General features: G+C 40.7%; 1 protein-coding gene across 5 annotated transcripts in view; it reads right to left on the bottom strand.

The window, feature by feature from the left end:
• Positions 1-23,348, bottom strand: part of CAMTA1 (calmodulin binding transcription activator 1) — a 2,166,856-nt gene that overhangs the window by 732,729 nt on the left and 1,410,779 nt on the right. For all 5 annotated transcript variants that reach the window (XM_044056441.1, XM_044056437.1, XM_044056440.1 and 2 more), the window contains one exon: positions 16,859-16,930. In XM_044056441.1, coding sequence (XP_043912376.1) covers positions 16,859-16,930 — 72 coding nt within the window. The remainder of the gene's footprint in view (positions 1-16,858; positions 16,931-23,348) is intronic.

Here is a 23,348-nt window from a genome sequence, read left to right as displayed (position 1 = left end):
AGTTCATGGAACAGGTCACTAAGGCAATGGATGAGGGGGGAACGGTGCATACTGCCTAGCTAGATCTGGCTAAAGCATTTGATACAATACCCCACTCAGGCATTGTCAACAAATTTATGGAACTAGGTATAAACCCCCTTTATAACACACTGGACAGCTAGCTGGCTTACAGATAGGACCCATGAGGTTAGAATCAGTGAGGCCACCTCCACAAAGAGCTCGATCACCAGCAGAGTCACCAAGGTCTCTGTGCTCGGCCCACTCCTCTTTGGCATCTACTTCTCAAATGTCAAACCAATGTCAAATGACTTTGGCTGACCAAGTTCACAGATGATTGTAAACTGGGAGCAATTATTAAATCCCCCCCAAGATAAGAATACCCTTCATTACTGTCTAATACAGGAAAATGTTTGGTGCCAAAGTCATGGCTTGAAACTCAATACCAAGAAATGAAATACAGTACCTTTTGGGAGGTCCACCACTCCAGAGTAACTATGTTATTGATAAAACACCCTTAAAAGTTGATTCACTAATCAGGGATCTGGGAGCTTATGTAAATAGTAACCTAGACTTTCACCAACATATGTCCAAGGTAGTAAGAAAATCCTTCTATGTTGCTCAGCTTATAAGCAAAGGCATGGCATCTATGTCCAGAGAGGTCATTATACCTCTATAATTGCTCTCATCAGACCCATCATAGAGTGTAATACTGTCTTCAGTATGTATCTGACCAGACACCCTATCCTTTCCTCAGTATCATACAGACTTCTGAGAGGTGATCTTTGCCCTGCATACAGGGCATCCCTGGACCCTGTTTTGATGAACTTTTTTGCACATCAGCAAAACAAACAGCATTAGACCTACTAGATTAAAATGTTGCTAGTGACACTAACAGGACATGCTCGAGAGACAGATATGTTTCTCAGAGAATTCACATTCCCTGGAACAGGGCCCTCATCCATGTGAAGCAGAATTCTTCCCTATCCCTTTTTGAGTGCAACTTGGACCAATGGATGGGCAACTGGAAATTCACCCATGGTCTGGCTCCAATGTCTCTTATGGACACAGGCAGTCAAAAAATCACGACCTATATACATCAAATTTGTGGGTCACATTTAGGTATGATGGCTAGGTTTAAAAGGCCCCCAGTGGTTGTTAGCCTAGAAGATACCCATAAAACCTTACTGTCCCCCATTTACTAATGATATTAAAAACAACTTAAGCTCACCAGATGTCATTCTGTATGCAGATAACATTGTTCTTTTACAGGCTAGTAAATGTCCATCTATTTTGCAAACACAATTGCAAACTTACTTCTATGGGCTGGAACAATGGTCTGAAAAGTACAGTTTTGTACCTACCATAAATGTAGATGTCCGAACAGGATAGCATCTGCAGTCCTAACAAATGGGTTGTCCTGTCGTCAGGCAGCCCTTCAGTCGGCCGGATTCCAAAGTCTGGGTCTGGCCTCGGCTGGTGTCGCACTTCACCCAACGTCATCTCTGCTGGTCTTCGGGTATAAAGGCATCAGCTGACGCCATTTTCCTCAGTGTTTCTTGCCCCAGATGCCAGTAGCCCTCTTGGATAGCTAAATTTTTGGGTAAATGCCAATGTTTCCCAAAAAGTAGAAGGCAAACAAAAAATATGCATGTATGTACATATATACAAACAAATACACCATAAGAGATCCCCCCCCCCCAGCTAGCTATTAGGTGGGCAATACCCTAGGAGTACCACAGAGGGGAAGGAGGGTGGGTAATCCTGACTGCAGATGCTATCCTGTTCGGACATCTACATTTATGGTAGGTACAAAACTGTACTATGTCCTTCAAGGATGCATCTGCAGTCCTAACAAATGGGTAGAATACCATAGCCAAACTAGGGGAGGAGGAATAAGAATTATGGTGTACTTAGGATCCCTTGCAACACAGCAATGGCAAACCCTGCTCGGGATCTAGAGTATAGAGGTAAGTTATAATGCTTGGCAAATGTATGCACGGAGGTCCAAGTAGCAGCCTCAATAATGTCCTTGGTAGCTACTCCTCGTAAGAAGGCTGTGGTAGTGGCTGTAGCCCTTGTAGAATGAGGCCTTATGTTCTGTGGAATTTGCTTTCCCTGATAGGAGTAACAGAATCTTATGCAATTTTCTATCCACTTGGAGATTGTCTGTTTGGGAATTGCTTTTCCTTCCCTTCCTGTTGCATAGGCTACTAGGAGCTGGTCAGTTTTTCTATTGCCCTTGGTTCTGCCCAGGTAGTAGCGCAACTGTCTATGTACATCCAAGGCATGCAGCAGTCTTTCCCCTTTGTTCTGTGGATTGGGAATGAAGGTAGGTAGGTGGATTGCCTGGTTTAGAGACAGTCTGGATACCACCTTAGGCATAAATGTAGGATTAGTTCTCATGGACACTCTATCTTGATGGAAGATTAGGAAGGGTTGTACTGCCATTAAAGCCTGTAGTTCTGAAACCCTTCTTGCTGAAGTAATTGCCAGTAGGAAAGCAGTTTTCCAGGATAGGTGTTGAAGATCTGCTGTTGCTGCTGGTTCGAATGGAGGGAGTGTCAATTTTTCTAGCACAAAATTCAAGTCCCATGCTGGTAATGGTGGTTTCCTAGGAGGTTTTACATTCTTAATTCCTCTGAGGAACTGCCTGAGTAGAGGATGCGAGAAGACAGGAGGATCGAGGCTGTATTCTGCAGAAATAGCTGATGCATGTATCTTGATGGAGGAATAGGACAGGCCAGTATGTAGGAGCTCTGCCAAATATTCCAGGATGTTGGCAATATCTACTTTTGACACATCTTTCCCTCTTTCCGTACTCCAAATGACAAACCTTTTCCATTTCCCTGCATAGTTCCTTCTGGTAGAAGGTCTGCGGGCCTCAAGGATAATGTCTTTAACCCTTTGGTATAAATTTGGGTTAGATGTTCTTATGTAATGTTCCAGGCAGTGAGTTGCAGAGTTTTCAGGTTTGGATGCAAGATGTTGTAGTTGCACTGAGTCAACATCAAAGGAATCAGGGGTAGAGTCCACGTTTCCCCCCGAGACATGCTCCTCAGTAATGGATACCAATGTTGTCTTGGCCAATTTGGAGCTATCAGAATTATCCTTGGCCGTTCCTCTTTGATTTTCAGTAGTACCTTGTGCATCAAAGGAAGGGGTGGAAATGCATATGCTGTCAGGCCTTTCCAATTGAAGGATAGAGAGTCCACCTTCCAAGCAAGAGGGTGGTATGTCCTTGTGCAGAATTTCTTGAGCTGGTGGTTGAGTGGGGATGCAAATAGGTCTATTTGTGGCATTCCCCATTTCTTTGTGATGGCCTTGAAGATGTCCGGGTGTAGCATCCATTCGTGAGCATCCGAGGTAGTTCTGCTTAACATGTCTGCTAGGATGTTTTCTTTTCCCGGTACAGATATTGCCTGTAATTGAATGTTGTAGCTCAGAGCCATATTCCACAGGTCCAGAGTCATTCGGCATAGGGGGTATGAATGAGTACCTCCCTGTTTGTTGATGTACCACATGACTGTGGTGTTGTCTGTCCTTATCATCACTTGGCCCTCTTTGAGGAATGGTCTGAAATTCTGGATTGCCAGTTTTACTGCCAGCATCTCTTTTTGATTTATGTGCAGGTGTAGCTGATCTGGAGTCCATAGGCCTTGAATGCACTTGTCCAGCATGTGTGCCCGGCAACCGAGGTCTGAGGCGTCCGTTGTGATGGTTTGGCTTGCTTGAATGTTGTGGAAGGCCAATCCTGGGTTTGCCTGGCATGTCTGAGCCCACCATAGGAACTCTTGTTTCAGGCATGGAATTAGTGGTATTTCGGTTTCTAAGCTGTGCTTGTGTTGAGACCATAAATTCTTTAGGTACCACTGTAGCTTCTCATATGCAGTCTGGCATGGGGGACCAAGATTATGCAGGATGCCATGAAACCCAAAGCCTGCAGTACTTTCCTTGCTGTTAGTTTGTTCTGCTTTGCTAGTGTCAAGAAGTACAGAGGAAGTTGTTCTTGTTTTCTGCAGTTAGGAATGCCATCTGTTTTACTGTGTCCAATTCTGCACCCAAGAATGTTATTGTCTGGGATGGTATCAGTTTTGACTTTTTTAAATTGACTGTGTATCCCAGAGCTTGTAGTAAGCAAATGACTCTTTGTAAGTCTTGTGTCAGCTTGCTTTTGTTGTCCGCTTGTATCAGGCAGTCGTCCAGGTATGGATAAATTTGGATTCCCTGAAGCCTGCAATGAGCGATTACTGATGCCAGGCATTTCGTGAACACTCTGGGCGCAGTAGATAAGCCAAAGGGCAATGCTGAGAATTGATAATGCTCTGATCCTGCAAGAAATCTGAGGTATCTTCTGCAAATTGGTCGTATGGGGACGTGCAGGTATGCCTCCTTGAGATCTAGAGTTACCAGCCAATACTCCTTGCCCAGCATGGGAAGAAGTTGGTGTAGGGTCAGCATTTTGAATTTTGGAACAATGATGAATGTGTTTAAAGCGGACAGGTCGAGAATAGGTCTCCAACTGTTTTCTTTTCTTGGTACTAGGAAGAGTCTGGAGTAAAATCCCTTGCCCTGTTCTGTAGGTGGTACCCTTTCCACAGCTCTCATCTTTTTTAATTGAGCTATTTGTTTTAGGGCTTCTGACTTTTGATTTGGTGGCAGGTTTGGCATTCCTCTTTTTGCTGGTAAGGTGTGGAAATGAAACCTGTACCCTTGGTCTATAGTTTGCAAAATCCAGTTGTCTCTTGTGATATAGTGCCAGTTTTTTGAAAATAATGCTAACTTTCCGCCTAAGGGTGCTACTATTTGTTCCCTGGTAGGCGGTGTTAGAACCAAGTCACTGTGATTGTCCTGTTGCAGTGGTAGTGGTTGTATCCGTGGCTCGTTGGTTATTGCCTTGCCACTGGCGTCCCCTGTAGGCACCTCCTCTGGATTGATTTCTGCCTCTGGAACGTCTATTCCTGCCTCTCTGACTTTTAGAGGAGTCTGGAAAGGACCAATTTTTGGAAGGCCAGATCCTGCTGAACCTTGGGGGCTGTACCTGTAAGAAATCTTTAACTGTTTGTACAGATTTTGCCTTCTCTTCCATTTTCTTCATTACTTGTTGGGCAGGAGAACCAAATAGACTGACCTTGTCCATAGGAGCATCTAAAAGCTTTGCTTTAACATGATCCGGCAAGACCTGCTCTTTCAACCATGCATGCCTTCTTATAACTGTGCCAGTCATGGCTGATTTAAATGAAGCCTCCAGTGCATCATAGCCACATTTTAAAGAATGGTTACTAACCTGCTGAATGTTATTCACCATTTCTAGAACATATTTCTTATCTAAGGAATCATCAGAGGACAGTTTCTTAGTTAACTGATCAAGCATAAACTCTTGGTATTGGATCATATGAAACTGACAGTTCAAAGCTCTAGCTGAGAGAGTAGCAGAGGTGTATACTTTTTTACCCCATCTCTCTAAGGACCTGGATTCCCTATCAGAAGGAGAGGGTTTTTAGCTGAGGTCGAAGCTACTGCCTTAGGCCCCTGGGAGATAGTCTCCAGATCTGCAAAAGGAGCCTTGTATAAGTGGTGATGAGTGTCCAGTACCCTGTAGAACCTGTCGGGCTTAGCAGGGGCTGGAGGTAAAGTATCAGGAGCAGTGCAAACATCATTAAAGGCATCATCCACAACAGGAAGAACTGGAGGTATAGCTAAGGGCCTATGCTGCGGTAAGTGTAAAAAGGTCCTAAGCCTTTTCCTTGAATCTGAGAAATCTTGTCCCTGCCATTGGAATTGCTCTCGCATGGCATGTAAGGTTTCCCCAAAGGAAAATTCCTCTGGTGGAGAAGCAGAAGGAATAGATTCTTCAGCATCAGAATCTTCATAAGTAGAAAGAGGAGCCTCTGGATGGTCTGTAATGTCTGAGTCATCAGAAGAGTCATCTGAGGAGCCTGGCTCAGGGGGCTCTACTCTGGGTCTCTTTTCTGAAGGTTGTGAGGCCCTGTCTGGGTGAGATTGGGATCCTCTTATTAAAGAGATGAGATCCTCTGCCAAAGTAAGCATTTGTGAACTGGAGCTGGGCCTGTGAGAGGGGGGCTTAACAGGCACTGATTTAGCAGTTTTGGCTGCTTTAGCCCTGGCAAAGGCCTTTATAGACATGGCTGCAGGAGGCCTAGCAGCACCACGTGCTGGGGTAGAGACATCCAAAGGGATGGTGTCCGATAACTCTGGAGAAACCACAGTGGTAGGCAAAATTTCAGAGGCCGATTCAGCTAGGGTAGAAGGGGCCTCGGTAGTAGTCATGGATTCGGCTGTAGATTGAACCGTTTGCTCGGTTTCGGCCGAAACCGAGACACTCGCGGTTTGCTTTACCGTGGTTTCGGCCGAAACCGCGGACCGCGAGTATCGGTCCTTTTCTTTGCGTTTTTTAACAATTTGGGTAGTCGGAGGATCCGACGGCATAATGTACGCAAAGTCTGAGCCGAAAAACTGTTCAGCAAACTCCGACCGACGCCTAAGCGTTCGTCGGTTGAAGGAAGCACAGGCTAAACAAGCTGCTACGTCGTGGTCTGGGCCTAAACAAGGTAAGCAGTAAGAGTGGAAATCTTTATGAGGTATTTGTTTCCCACAAGTTAAACAGTTATTTACTTTTTCTGACATCGGCTGAGGCAAGAAAGAGTCCCCAACGGGGTACTTAGCTTTTAGAAGTCTTCGAAGTTGTATTCGGTAGTAGTAATCTCTGGATCTGACCGACCAGCACTTGCGAACAGCTTCTGCTTCGGGCGCCACGCGGCAAGAAAGACTGGGAAAATGGCATCGGCTGATGCCTTTATACCCGAAGACCAGCAGAGATGACGTCGGGTGAAGTGCGACACCAGCCGAGGCCAGACCCAGACTTTGGAATCCGGCCGACCGAAGGGCTGCCTGACGACAGGACAACCCATTTGTTAGGACTGCAGATGCATCCTTGAAGGACATCTAACACACTTCTCATTACCCTCCAAAAAAGTAATGCTTTTACCATCTAACTGCAAGCTTCCTACTATGCCTGATATTATCATTCAAGACAACCATAACAACATTAACCCACAAAACTCATAACATAAATATATTGGCCTCACTCTGGATCTAAAACTTTTTTTTTCCTCACCTACTGATACTATTATGTCTGAAGTCCTTTCTTATTTAAAACTTTGTTATAACATTTCTTGTCTGCTTTCCTGAGTAAATGGGTTTGCCCTTGCCAAAATGTTCAACTTCTGAAATTGGAATATGTATTTTCACTTATCGCCATCAACTCTGTGTACTTGCCTAAAGATTACAGACAAAATCTGCACATTTGTCTACTTGCAGATCATACCTCTCCACTGTCCAGATTGTGGCAGAATGCCCAGATTTTTGACTCATGTACTTGGTCTGTTCCTCCTAAAACTTGTGGTTTTCTGGAAAATCATTGAGGACTGAATTTAATAAATAATGACATACATTTGAGTTTCAGACTTTATATCCTTCACAAAAATGGACAGTAACACAAAACCTTTTAACCTAGCAATTTTTTCATATTTATAAGAGCAATGTTTAAAATTTGTCCCTATTTTGGGCCTTTGTCGCCCCATTATTTTTAACTTTGTCCAGATTTGTTGTGCTAAGAGGTTGAGAGGTATGTTGCAGACTCCCATACACATCATTGTGATATATTAAGGCAATTATATTGGCTATCAATCAGAGCAAAATGCACCTCTTCAAAATTATAAATGAAAGTAACTGATGACCACTGAGAAGAAAACTGACTTTAGAAGAACAAGCATACTCCTTAAGAAATACCAAAGAAAACATTCTTACCCTAATGGGAACCTGCTTTGTTTAAAACTGTTATCAGGGAACAAGCCTTTTCCAGGCCAGATCCTGTTCTTTGGAATAAAGTGCCACCTAAAGTGAAATCTTGAGACTACTCTCCTACAATGATCTCTGAGTTCCTTTACAAGGAAGTGGAATGAAAGTGTTTCAGGGACAATGGATAAGCTGTACACCATACCATTTAGTCTTTCCCTCCAAAAATCAGTCAACCTCTCAGACATATGATTTTGCTCATAAAGCTGCTCATTATAAATAAGTACAAAGTCCCTAGTAAATACCTTAGATGCACATTTAGTAAGATATGGTTCTTGTATTTGTTCCCTGTTATAACTATCTTCATGTGTTCCTCTAACTTAAACACTTCAGTCTTACATTAGTACATCTAAAACACAAAGAGTAAGATACATGATTCACTTCCCTCATACCAATGTCATTTCACTGCTGTTATATCAATACATATCATTTGCGACTTTGCTTTAATAATGCAGATATAAGATTCTGAGTATATTATTTTTCTTGCATCCCTCTGTACCAATGAATATATTTTTTTTGCTTTTGCTTTAATGATGTAGATAAGTAATTCTATTTATACTGTTGTCTTGTTTGCTTCTGTACCTGGATCGTGACGAAAAGGGTCACTGCACAAGCCCAACCACCCAGTCATCAAAGGGCAAATAAATAAATAGAAACAGGAGCTACATCATTGAGGGAGAATTTTACAAGGTGCAAAAGGTCTCGCAACTTACATGAAGTGTAATTACCATGACCCATTTACTCCAGAAATACTTCCCAAGATCCCAAAATCCTTGAAACCTAGCTAATAACCATCCCGTTATACTGAAAAGATGAGCAGTTGATGTTACAGTAAAGGAAACACGAAAACACTATTTTTTTCACAAGCTTAATTATGAATCTAGAAAGAACCAAAAGTATCTGGCATCAATGGAAGAAACAGGGAAAACAGATTTCATTTATTTCTAATCCAGACCACCGCTGCATGTCCCTTTGGTGTTAACTTCATGCCTTTTCAAATATTAAGTCACACAAACTTTCAGAAAGTCTAACTTTTTGTACAGAGTTACACCTTTGAGACACTTGGTTCCTATGCTAGTTTTCAGTACAATGTGATAACTGCATCTGGTTACCATGTCGCAAGCCAATCATACTTGCAGGATCATTTCCTATGATTTACACTTCCTTAATGATAGTCATGGTGTTATAGATATGCAAGGTCTCTGAAGCCCCACACTATGGAAGTTTTACATATCATATACAGTACCATATTACATGACACATCATGTTATGTCCGAGCAGACTACAATGAAATAGTAAATACTTCACTAATTTTAGAAAACACCTAGCACAAATGCTGGAATAATTCTTTAAATGCCCATTGGCCACATGATCCCACAGCACCCCTTTCCACAAGTTCTTCTCTGTAAAGCCTCAAACCTTCCAACCCATATATCCAGATTTTAAAAATGTTACTTTGCATCTGTATCACATGATTTCTTCAACGTACATTTGGCCCAAATCAAAGAAATGGCATTTCTACGCTGTGAAGCACAAGTGCAAACCAAGTGTTTCATTATGTTTCTTTCTTGACAAACAGGCAGAAATGTATACATAAACTCTCTCTCACATACACACAAAGCCAATATATGTTTAAATCACATTTTTTCTCATCTGTAACAGAAACCTGCAAACCCCTGTTTCTGTACTTAAATATAACCATGTGTTAAAATGTAATTCAGAAATAAGCCACAAATATTGATAACCAAAACTTACAAAGAAAATCTGTTATTATATTTCTAACACACAAGAAGTACAAGAAATGGATAACCTGAGAAGCTTTTAAATATGTTTCAGCTTTTTTTTTTCCCCAAGAAACCGAACACGGTAAGAAAAAAATCTGAAAAAAAGTCAATTTAATATTGAAATACACACACATACAGACACACACACACAAAGTACAGCTGTGTACACTTATCATAAATGTAGATGTTCGAGTGTATTCACTGTTGCAGTCATTACATTTGGGTAATCCTGCTGGCAGGTTGCCCTCAGTCGGCCTGAATTCCAAAGTCCTGGGTCCTGCGTTGGCTGCTGTCGCCCCTTCCCTGACGTCAGGTTGTCAGGGGTATAAAAGATGCGGTCAACGCCATTTTCTTTAGTTTTTCTTGCCCCAGATGTCAGGTGCCCCCTAAAAGGGTAGGCAAAATTTATATTTATATATATATATATATATATATATATATATATATATATATATATATATATATATATATATATGTGTATATAAATACATGCACCAATATAAACTTTACCTTCATCTACCAGCAAATACACCACATAGGTTGTATAAATCAGAGAAGGAAAGATAGGTTCCATCAGAAGAAAAGGGGGATGGTGGGTGGGTAACCTGGACTGCAACAGTGAATACACTTGAACATCTACATTTATGGTAAGTGTACACACCTGTACTATGTTCTTCGTGTTTCACTGCTGCAGTCATTACAGTTGGGTAGAGTCCCAAAGCTATGGTTGGGAGGCTGGAGCTAAACAGCATTAGGAGCGGCTATGAGGCCCTGCAGAACTGCAGTGGCAAAGCCTGCCTTGGATTCATAGTAGAGTGGCAGATGATAGTGCTTTGTAAAGGTGTGCAGTGAACTCCAGCAGCCTCTAAAATGTCCTTGGTTGGTACTTCCCTGAGAAAGGCTGCTGAAGTGGCTGCAGCTCTGGTTGAATGTGGCCTAATGCCCTTAGGCACTGGCTTGCCATGGTGTAAGTAGCAGAAATGAATGCAGTGGCCTATCCACTTTGAAATAGTCTGCTTTGAGATAGCCTTTCCTTGTGATCCTGCAGCATATGCCACTAGTAATTGCTCTGTCTTTCTGAAAACATTGGTTCTGTCCAAGTAGAATCTAAGCTGTGTACGTCCAAAGAATGCAGAATTCTCTCCCCCTTGTTCTGTGGATTTGGATACAAAGTTGGCAGATAAATAGTTTGGTTAAGAGCCACACTGGACACCACCTTAGGCATAAATGTTGGGTTTGTCCTCAGAGAGACCCTATCTGGGTAAAAAATGATAAAAGGTTCCACAGCCATGAGTGCCTGTTGCTCTGAAACTCATCTTAAGTTATTGCTAGGAGCAGAGCTGTTTTCCAAGATAAAAACTTTATATCAGCAGTCGCAGCTGGGTAAAAGGAGGCAGGGTGAGTTTATCCAAGACATAGTTGAGGTCCCATGCAGGCACTGACGATCTCTTTGGAGGCCTTAAATTTTTGGCTCCTTTGAGGTACTGTTTTAATAAGGGATGAGAAAAGATTGGTGGCTTTGTATTGTAATGAGCCGAAATGGCAGAGGCATGAATTTTAATAGATGAAAAAGATAGGCCTTTGTCCAGCATCTCAGTTAAGTATTGCAAAATCTGAGGAATATTTGGCACTGCTGTATCAGTTCCTTGTGTTTGGTTCCAAACACAGAACCATTTCCATTTTCCAGCATAAGATTTTCTAGTACTAGGTCTTCTGGCCTCCAAAATGACATCCATCACATCTTTACTGAGAGGTGTGTTTTGTATGACTACATTATCCGCCATGCTGCCAGGTTTAAAGTCCTGAGTTGGCTGTGCAGGATCTGATTGTTTTGCTGGGACAGTAGATGAGGTATCTGAGGTAAGGTCCAAGCTGGGCATTGAGACACGTTCTTTAGGATTGGAAACCAGTACTGGCGGGGCCAGTCTGGGGCAATCAGTATCATTTTTGGCTTTTCCTGTCTGACCTTTAGGAGTACCTTGGGGAGGAGAGGCAGAGGGAGAAAGGCATACACTGATAGGTTTTTCCAGCTGAAAGATAGGGCATTCACCTTCCATGCTTGTCTGTGATAAGTCCTTGTGTAGAATCTTTTTAGCTGGTAGTTGTGAGGGGAGGCAAATAGATCTATGTCCGGGCATCCCCATTTCCTTGTTATCATGCTGAAGACTTGTGGATCCAGCTGCCATTCGTGGGGATCCATGATGTTTCTGCTTAGTTCGTCTGCCAGAGTATTTTTTCTTCCTGGCAGGAATTGTGCCTGCAGATGTACTTGGTAATTTAATGCTGTGTCCCACAAAGTCATGGCTAGTCTGCAAAGGGGGTAAGAATGTGTGCCCCCCTGCTTGTTTATGTACCACATGACCGTGGTGTTATCAGTAGTTGTCCCGGAAGAAGTAGGTCCTTGAAGGCTGTCAGGGCATTCTGAACAGCTAGCATCTCTTTTTGATTGATATGTAGATGCATATGGGTTGAGGACCATGTGCCCTGAATGCATCTTCCTACCATGTGGGCCCCCCAGGCATAATCTGATGCATCCGTTGTTAGTATTTGCCTGGCTGGGGGTAATGTGGATGGCTGTCCCTTGTTTTGGTGACAAGCCTTTGCCCACCATCAAAACTCCTGTTGTAGGCAGGGAATAAGAGTAATCATTGTTTCCAGGCTGTGGCAATGTTGAGTCCAAACACTTTTTAGGTACCATTGAAGTTTCCTCATATGCAGTCTTGTATATGGAATTAGTAGGATGCAGGATGCCATGAAGCCCAAAGCTTGCAGAATTTTTCTTGCAGATAACTGGGCCTTTGTTGCCAACATTTTGAAATAGGTAGTCAGTTGCCTTTGTCTGGCGTGAGAAAAGCCATCTGGGCAGTTGTATTTAAGCTTGCACACAGGAATATTATCTCTTGAGAGGGTACTAGTTTTGATTTTTTTTCGTTGACTGTGTACCCTAGGCATGTTAGAAGTCTTTTCACAAATGCCAGATGCTGTAGAAGATTGTCCATGTTCTCTGCTTGAATTAGGCAGTCGTCCAAGTAAGGATATATTTGTATTCTTCTTTGTCTGCAGAATGCAATCATTGGTGCCAGGCACTTTGTAAAGACCCTGGGCGCAGTAGGTAAGCCAAAGGGCAGTGCAGAGAATTGGTAATGCATTGAGCCAGTCTTGAATCTGAGGTATCTTCTGCATAATTGTCTGACTGGGATATGCAGGTATGCCGTTTTAAGTCTAGAGTCACCAGCCAAGCGTTCTTGCCCAGCATACGCAGAAGCTGCTGCAAAGTCATCATCCTGAATTTTGGTATATCCAGGAATGTGTTCAGAATAGATAGGTCCAGTATTGGTCTCCAGGTCTTGTCCTTTCTGGGTACCAAGAACAGTCTTGATTAAAATCCTTGTCCCTGCTCTTGCTCTGGTACTTGTTGAATGGTCCCCATATCCATGAGGGATGAGACTTGTTTTTGTGCCTCTGCCCATTGATTTTTTGGCAGATCTGGCCAGTTGTTTGCCTTTGGCAGGGAATGGAAATGGAATTTGTACCCTTGTGACACGATATTTAGAACCCACATGTCCTGCGTTATAATGTGCCAATTTTGAGAAAAAAGTGCTAATTTTCTCCCTAAGGGTGCTGCCAGGAGATAAGTGCTTGGTGCAGGCAGGGGGAAGTCATTGGGACTGTTTCCTGTATGGTTGTGATTTGTTTTCTCCAACTTTGGAGGTAGAAGCACCTCACTGCTTTGACCGGTAGGAACCTTGGCCTGGGTTCTGCCTCTAGGGCATCTGGATCTGCCCCTTTGAGGTCTGTCTGACACAGGAAAGGACCAATTCTTTGTAGGCCAGTGTCTACTAAACCTAGGTGGCGGTACTTGTAAAGAATCTTTGACAGTTGGCATAGATTTAGCTTTGTCCTCCATTTTCTTTAACACCCCCTCTGCCTTAACACCAAACAAAGTATCATGCTGTAAAGGCGCATCTAATAATTTAACTTTGACATGATCAGGCAGATTTTGTTCCTTTAACCAAGCATACCTCCTAATTACAGAACTTGTAACTGCGGCCCTACAGGAGGCCTCCAAAGAATCAAAACCACATTGCAAATTATGCTTTCCAACTTGTTCAGCTACATGCAATACATTCTGCATTTTCTTGTTTTCTGCACATTCAGAGTTTAATAACATTTTCTGTTTAAGTAATGCCATGACATGTTGCTGATATTTGAGCATATGAAACTGACAGTTTAAGGCCCTTATAGCCAAGGTTGCAGATCTGTAAACCTTTTTTCACCATCTATCCAGTGCCCTAGAATCTCTGTCAGAGGGGGTAGGGTTTTTTGCAGAGGAAGCCTTAACTCCTTTGGGACCCTGTGAAATAGTTTCTGGGTCTGCAGCAGGGTTTTTAAAAAGGAATTTATGAGAGTCAGGAACCCTGTAATATCGGTCAGGCTTAACACGAGCTGGAGGTACAGAGGTAAGGAGTCAGGAGTAAGACTAGACTCCGAAAACACATCATCTACAATATCTAACACAGGTGGGATGGCTAGTGGCCTGTATTGAGGTAGTAAAAGAAAATCCCTGAGCCTCTTTTTAGATTCTGAAAAGTCTTGGCTCTCCCAGTGGAAATGCTCCCTCATGGTATGCAAGGTTTCCCCAAAAGAATAGTCCTCAGGAGGAGAAGCTGAAGGTATAGATTCTTCAGCATCAGAATCTTCAAAGGGGGGAAGAGAATATTCCTGATCAGAAGAGGAATCAGAAGAAATGGAAACCCGATCTGAAGATTCATAGTCAGTCTCTTGCCTACGCCTCTTATCAAGAGGGGGATGGGAACCCCTGCTCAAGGTAATTAAGTCTTCGGCTATGTTGAGCATCTGTTTTTTGGGCATAGAGGCCTGTCCACGTGGCTCTTGAGTTTGTTTCTTTGCTTTAGAAGGTGCTTTAGTCTTTGCCTTTGAAGCTGAGGTTGGCTTAATGTAAAGATGTTTAGGTCTGAATACACCCTCAGAAGCCGGTACCTGCTCAGCGGCTCTGGACCCATCTGAAGGAATAGTATCCAAGGCTCCAATACCTTGAGTTTCCAGCGGCATGGCCGACTCCACGTGGGAGTCGGTAGCGGGCTGCGACTCTAAAGTAGCGGGCGTCAGGGGCTGCGAAAGTGCATCACTGAGAACTGGCGAACCGGCGACTGGCTTGGGAGAAGCTTCGTCGTCGGTTTTGGGCCTTGGTTGTCTATCTCCCTCCTTTTCTTTGCGTTTTTTGTGAACTCCGGTAGTTGGATGGCTATCCAACGACATTTCTGGATAATTAAACCAGCGTCCAAAATAGTTTAAAGCAAAATCATACAGACGCTTAATAGTGCGTTGGTTAAATCTAGCACAAAACCGACAATCAGCAACGTTCTGATCAGGGCCTAGGCAAGGAATACAGTAAGAATGAAAGTCCTTATGAGGTATTTGCTTTCCACAAGAAATACAATTATTAACTTTTTCTGACATCGGTCTGGAGCAAGAAAAAAGTTTCCCCAACTAGGTACTTAGCTTTATAGAAGACTTCGGATCTGAAACTTGAACACGAAAATCTCAGGAGTCGGCCGACCGGCACTTGCGAACTGCTTCTGCTTCGGGTACTGCGCAGCAAGAAAGACTAAAGAAAATGGCGTCGGCCGCATCTTTTATACCCCTGATGACCTGACGTCAGGGAAGGGGCGACAGCAGCCGACGCAGGACCCAGGACTTTGGAATTCAGGCCGACTGAGGGAAATCTGCCAGCAGGATTACCCAAACATAATGACTGCAACAGTGAAACACGAAGAACATCTACCCAATTATGAATCTCCTATTCAGATGAAGTGTAGTAAATGTTCAACATTTAACCATTTTAATACCAATGCAGACTTTACATAGGATCCCCTTACAAAAAAATCACTTAAAATTATGCCACCCTTTGAATTTTGGCTAGGTGTAAAAGCAAAAATGGTGACAATTTTATTGTGTGATAGTATTGCATTTTTGTTTACTTCTTTAACACACACTGCACATCATTTATTATTTATCATTCCAAATGCTATTAAAATTATAGAAACAAACTGTGCATGTTTAAATTTATATTAGCTGGATAAACAGCAGTTAAGTTATTAGCATAAAATTGTTAGCTTTAACAGTCTGTAGATATGAAATCAAAAAAGTGGGAGACCTGTTATAAAATTTACCAAGGTAGAATGATGATGTTAGTTAACTGAGCGGGTGTAAACTGCTAGTGGCTTCCAGCCTGTAAAATAGTTTCAGAAGTTTGCTAAAGCAAACAATGCCTGCAAGTCATCACTGTATTTGTCTCATAGTTGATAAATAATAAAGATAAACTGCAGATGGTATACAGCTACTGGCTAATGAATTTTGGTATCTAATGTTAATAAGTGCTTTATTATGCTAGTGAGAAAATAAACATGCATGACAATCTGTTAATTTTACTGAGACTGTATTAATGTAGATGATTATTAAGGCTCTGAGTTGCTAACATGCAGTTTCCTGTCATTCATGGTTTGATTCAGTCAGCCAAGCAAGTCATTAAACAAATCAGCAATTTGCAGCAAGTAAGAAATTGGGTCAGGCTCCTGAATGGTCTACTGGACTGCATTACTAGTAACTACCTGTGAACTTATACCCTGGCAGCAGTTAGGGCTAGATGAAATATTTACATCTTGTAGTTTTCAGGGAAGAAAACAAACACTGATTTACACATTCACTGGAAATGCATGGTTATGCAGAAAGAAGGAAACCATATTGTGAGCTACTATAACATCACTGAGGTGGAGAGATGGATTTTCTTTAACAGAAAACTATTTATTAGTCTTGTATATTATCATCTACCTATAGGAATGTGAAAATACAACAGTCACATAATGAAATCTGTTCCCTTGTGCTGATGGCTTATCTTTGATACCTTATTCCTTGTGCTTTCTTCACTGCAGAACACAATGACTTACCATTACTATACTGATGGATCTGAAGTCTAATGATGTTGCAACTCATATTATACTCAGACATTACTTATGCATGATAAACGTAAAGGGATGTGGACATCTGGATAACTGTATGAGCACCAGCTGCTATTCAATTTCTGGATTAAGTGTTGGCTTCTGCTGCAAAAATAACTTACACATTCACTTTATACAATTTTGTAAATACGTTTACAGAATTCCATTAATTTAATTTACCTGTTTATACTTCCTGTAACAACCCTGAATAACAGCAGCAGCCAGTTCCTGCTGTTCCCTCAGGGGACGACCCTGAAATAAAAATCAGAAAGCAGTTTAGCATTCTACATCTGAATACAAATTTCACTACATTTGATGACTTCTATATTTTATCTTCTTTTAGCAGACCTGAACCTTCTTCCCTCTGGCCCCAGCGTCCCTTGCAGCAGTACACCATGCATACTTACAATACTTACCTGACTAGTAGGCCTTCCAACCCAAGTCTTTAGAATCCAACAAAGAAACAGTAATTGAGCATGACAGGAAGAGATGAGGGAGCACTAAAATAATGGCTGTTGTGTCTCACTCTGTGTGTGATGAAGGCATGCTGAAAGCCAACAAGACTTATTAACTGATAGTAGCAGATGTCAAATGTTTGTAAGTATGCGTATTGTTTAACGGCATCAATGCTTGTTTAAATGCTGAAAGCAAGGAAGATAAATGAATGAAAATAAGATGACGGGTCTGACTGCTGTCTATTCCTCCTACTTACCACCTGATTTGAACATGTAGCCTATTGCATGGGGTCAAAGTGCCCAGTTTACATTTCCCTTCAAAGTTAAGGCCATCTATCACTTGACAGAGGACAATGAAGGGTAATAAGTGAGTGCAGCTAGGAACTCCACTTGCACATCCAGAGAAGCTTACAAAATGCTGGAGTGTAAATTGAAGTACTAAAGAAAAAAACATTGCAGGAATCCTATTGGGTACAAAATGTAGCCAGACATTAAGGAGATGGTGGCAGACATTGAGTTTGCTTGGGCTTTTCTTAAAAGCATAATTTGATACCTTATAGTGTTGTGCAACACCACTGCTGCAGTGTGACTGCTAACATTCTTTAAGATTTTCTGGAAAAAAGCTGTGGTGGCTGTATTACCCTAAAAGGGTAAAGACCATTCAGACCTAGGTTCATATAGCCCCATTTCATTTTTTTTTTTAAACAAGAAACATCTTTATTAAACTATCACTTATGACATAAGCAATCATACAGTTATTATACAAATGAAAACAAACCATATTGACATAATATTAGTTGCAATCATTTTACATCACAAACCATGGTGACACAATTTTAGTTGCAAACATTATATATCACTTATAATCTACCCAATCATTCTCAATCAAATCCGATGTAGTTCATTCATATCCTGCCTTCTTTTAAACTCCATTCCTCCCCTGTATGTATTGTTCCCACAATTTCCATTTTTCCTATGCAGTTTGTTCCTACACTTTTCTATATATCCCAATTCCAGCTGTTTTACCTCCATTACTATATTCACTACTTCTAGTGCTGTTGGTTTAGACTCCGATTTCCATTTTCTAGTAACTGCTTTTTTGGCAGCCACCATAATTAAACTCAGCACAGCCTTACTATGTCTAGCCAATTCTGATTCTGCATCATAGCTCAGAAAAATCATTTCCCTAGTTACACTAATTTGCTCACCCAGTATCCCTGATAAAGTTGACTGCAAGGAATCTTTGAAGTCTGCCAACTCATTAAACTCCAAGAAAATATGTTCCTGATTACTTCTTTCTTACCCATTAAACCTCCAACATTTGCTGTCTACCTGAGGAAAAATTCTCTGGAGTCTACTTGGGATATAAAAGATATATATATATATATATATATATATATATATATATATATATATATTAAACATTTTCAAGAAAAAATCCTAAATCTTCTAGATTTTGTTGCATATTTGGGAGACAAACATATACCCCCCATTGTTTATTTGTGAATTGTTTATCCAATCTCTCTTCTTAAATGCCTCTCTTTTCAGCAGATAGGAGATAAAGCACCAGTGTTTCATTTTTATTTCATTACTTTGTGTTTTTATTTTAGTTGCTATTGGTGCATTTTCTGAAATAGTTATTGAGTGTGTATCAAGACCTTCAATTAAATGCACATGTTCCGGTGAAATGTAAGTTCTGTCTAGACTAGCCCAGTTTTTGTATTTTGGGGAATAATATGTAAATTCACTCCGAACTCCTAGTACTGAATTCATATCTTCCATGCCAAATATTTTCATAAATGTCTTCAAAAATCTATCCACCTTTGTTTTATTTTCCCTTCTGGGACCCCCGGACATACCTATGCTGTTGCAAATCAAATTCTAGGCCCCACCTATAAGTAATATTCCTTGCTGAAAGCTGATTACTTCACCAATAATTTTTTAAGCTCCATTATAGCAGTTTTAGCTGGAATAGAAATACATGACAGTGTAATCCTCCTACCTTGCCAGTAGCCCCTTAGTACTAAAAATCTACCATTATTATCTTTTTTTATCTTCTTCAATCACTATTGGAGTTCCTCTTGCAATTAAAACAAGTGCTACTCTTTTCCTTTGTCCCAGGTATTCCACTGAATAATTATCCTGAAAATTTTCTTTATCAAATTCACATGTTCAATTCTTTCCAAGTGTGTCTTCTATAGCAAAGCTATTTGCACTCTATATTTTTAATATAGTTCATTACTCTTTCTTTTTTGTATTTATCTGCGAGACCATTGACATTTAAAGACATTGCAGAATGCATCACTGACATTTAAAGACATTATAGAATGCATCATTGTTTTAAAAAGTTATTATTCCACCTTTTATGTGTAACAGCTTTTTTGTTAAATGTCTAGTTCCAGCTTTTGTATTACATGAATACACTGTTTGGCAGGTTGATCTTTTATACAGTTTCTTCTTTTCATATCCATTTGAGCCTATGTCACATCTTACAATTTTTTTTTGTTTTATTGAAAGCACTAAAAAGAAAAAAACACATCCCCAATACCCCACTAAAACATATTAACTTAATAACACAAAACTATGTACATCACCAAATATTCCTTTTTAATAGGAACAAATATTCTAAACTGACAGCCAAATTCACAAACTTGAGTTAACCTACAAGAAAGGTTATCCATGCTAAGACACATGGTGCAGCCTCTGTTTCAACTAAGTGCTGTCTGGCTTTGTCTTATTTTTAGAGCTCTCCCATCTGAGTGAACAACTAATGCTTTCAGAGAACATTATTTCCTAACCATTTCTCTTTATCAGACTGTCTCCTGGAGACATGCAGGCCATATACAGCATATATATAAGCATATATTTATTTGCTAGAAAAAAGCCTTATAATATTCAACATTCTTTTTCATTTACTTGTTTTCTCTTAAAACGTGTTACTAGATCAGGCTAAGGGCCTTAATCCAGTCACTCCCCTATGCAAGAATGAGAAAAAGCACACTGTTTTTCTTTTGTCATGCTCTTTTAACCAGAATTTTGTTCTTTTTTTTTTTTACATTGCAATGCCTATATTTCTTAAAACTGAAGAAGAGGAAAGAGAGAAGGGAGAAAGAAAAAAAAACAGGAGCAGCTATGTACATTAATATCTTGATTGCACTTAAAATAATGTGAATTACCACATCTTACACCATCTGTATAAAACTTTAGGAACTGCTAAATAAACCAAAGTCAAAATGTTAGTAAAAATAGATTTTTTTTTCTTTTCTTTTAATTGATTTTAAGAATATTTAGAGTTTTGGTTACTTGGTTGACACCTTTGTAAATAATTGTTTAGTTATGGTTTATTTTGTTTGTTTAAATGTTTCTTTTTCTATTTTATTTTAATGTTAAAATTTATTTTTTTATTAAAATCAATATATTAAAAAAAACTGAGAAAAACCTTACTTTATGGCAGGCAAAGAAAATCAGACACTATAAAATGGTACCATTAAGAAAAAAAATTGCTTTACTTACAGTTTACCCCCCCCCCACTCCCCTCTCCTAAGTATTTTTCCAAACATTAATGACACGAAGAAGGGCATATGCTTTAGAGTCCACTACAAGTGTAACAAAGCCCAGAAGAGTCCAATATTTCCAGATTTTCTTGTTCAGTCATGTTTCACAAATACAATTATTACTTTGTAATCCCACATTTTTCAATTTCCAGGTCACTCGTTTTATTCCTGTTCATCTCCATCTCCCAAATCCTCATTTCCAATGTACTCTTGAATCTTCTAGCCAATTCTCGTGCTCCCTTCCTTCTCTCCAACATTTTATTTTGAAACAGTGGAAAATATATCACATAAACAGTCTCTACATGGTCTATTTTACCAGAACAAATTTGTTGGACAAACTTTTGTATTTCCTCTTTAGAATGTACTTCATCAAAAAATGACTTTGTCCCTCCAGGGAAGAAAATTTTGAAGAAAGCTGGTTACAACAGTTTGAATCTCAAACCAGCTTCTTGATATTCCCTGAACAGTGGAATACATTTACTCCTCTTCTTCCTGGTGTACAATGAATAATCATTCTCCACAAACACTCTGCTGTCTCCCACTTTTACTACTTTGTCTTTCTGCCACTGTTTTGTCAGAATCAACTCCTTCAGCTGGTAGGACTGCGTCTTTACTATTAAAGATCTAGGTTGCTTTCTCATAGCCAGGTTTGGAGCATGCACATGCTGTTCTCTTTCAATTAATAACTCCTGCTGTGGATTACCAGTCCAGTTGCTTATTTGTGTTTCATAAAATTAATACAGTCTGTTGCTTCAAGCTTCTCTGGTACTGCAGAAAATTTCAGGTTTCTCCCTACAAGCTCTGTCCTCTAATTCTATTATTTTTTGAAGCATCTCTTCTTCAGCAGTCTGATATTCAACCAGCCTTTTCTTCATTTTGTCCTCTGATTTTTGCAGTTTTATTACATCATCTGAATATCTGTTGAAAGCTTCTTCCATTTTTTCCAGCCTTTTGTTGTTTGAATTGATATACTTCATCAGTGTTTCATTTATTTTAATCAGGTCTGTGTGGAGTTGTCTTATACTTTCCTCTAGGTTACTGGAAGTCATGTCTGGAGCTTGCATTGTTGTTTGCTGAACAGGTGCAGTACTTTTCCCAGTCAGTGTTTCTTCCTCACCTTTTGCAGATTCTCCTTGTGAGAAATCTTTGTGGACATTTCAGTTGATGCCAGTGGCTGATTAGATGCATGCCACAGGGGGCACTGTATTCAATGATAGGTCTGATAAGGGCCAAATAGAATGGTATGGTAACTTCCTTGGATCTGGATGCCACACCCCTACCTATAAATAGGGTAGCATAGAATGATTTTCTTATTATCTTAGCTATGTGTTGTTCAAAGACTAGATTGTTGTCTACATATATTCTCAGATCCCTTACTACTGGGTCAACTCTTAGGGGAATTTTATCAATGGAGTAATTAATTTGGGTTGACAGTTTCCCAAAGGGCACTAAGCCATGGAGTTGGCACTAGTTTGTCTGTGTTATACATATGCTGGTGTCTTGGGGGAATTTCTAACAGCTTCCAGTTTACAGTCATCTGTGAATTTGGTGAGACAGATGCCTTGGACATTAGCCTTGACTTCCAAGAAGTAGATGCCAAACAGATGTGGGCAAAGCACAGAGCCCTGGTGACTGGTCTCTAGGTGGAGAAAGTTTCTCCAATCCTGACTTACTGGGTCCTGTCTGTCAGCCACTTGGCAATCCAGCCAGTTTTGTAAGGATCTACACCTAAGTCAGACAGCTTGTCAACAATGCCTGAGTGGGGTGCTGCATCAAATGCTTTAGCCAGGTCAAGATATGCATTATGCACTGTTTTACCCTTGTTCATTGCCACGTTCATGCCTTCCAAGTTAAGTAGGCATGACCTTCACTTAACAAATTGAGATGGATCCAGTGTCTGTAGGTTGTCAATGGTCTTGTTTATCATTTTCATGATAATTTGTTCCATGGCTTGGCATATTAGGCTTGTTAGACTGATGGGTCAGTTGATAGTCTGCCCTTGTTGAGGGGAATGACTGTTTCACTCATCTATTCACTTGCGTGTTTCAGGTGGTTTTGATAGGTCATATTTTAGACTGTTCAGGAGGCAACTAAGGATGTTGTCAGGACCCATGAAGGTGGTGTTCTTGGCTTTAGTGAGTGCAGCCAGCACCTGGTCTCTGCTAATAGCTGGGGGAAGTATGTTAAAGAGGATTTCACCTGCTGGGGCTAGGGAGGGTTATGGTGGGGGAGAGGTCTGATGGGAATTTGTCACCCTGTAAATTTGCTATGTCACCCTGATTGGTGAAGGTGATACCATTCACCACTAGTTCAGCACACAGCTGTGTGTTACCTCTAATGATCCGGACATAGTTGAAGAAGGCCTTCTGACTGTCCTTAGCCTACAAGACTATTCTGACCTAGTAGCTGGCCTTGCTGGACTTAATTAAACCTCTTAGTTTCTTGTTTAGCTGTATAACAGAGCATAGTTCACCAAGCAATTTAACAGAGTCAACAAAATCTTTCTCAGACACTTCTTTTTGCAAAGCCATGCTTCACATGTCTAATCATATACCTAATTGGACTGATGCTTCACAGTCTCCCATGTATTCACTTACTTCACAGTGTCTACAGATCTTCTTACTGGTCATCTCCATACAACACCAGTCTCTAGTTTCAATT

Source organism: Protopterus annectens, chromosome 14.part0, assembly GCF_019279795.1.
Source record: "Protopterus annectens isolate FY-2018-M chromosome 14.part0, PAN1.0, whole genome shotgun sequence".
Lineage (NCBI taxonomy): Eukaryota > Metazoa > Chordata > Ceratodontiformes > Protopteridae > Protopterus > Protopterus annectens.
This window is presented reverse-complemented; position numbering and strand designations above follow the sequence as displayed.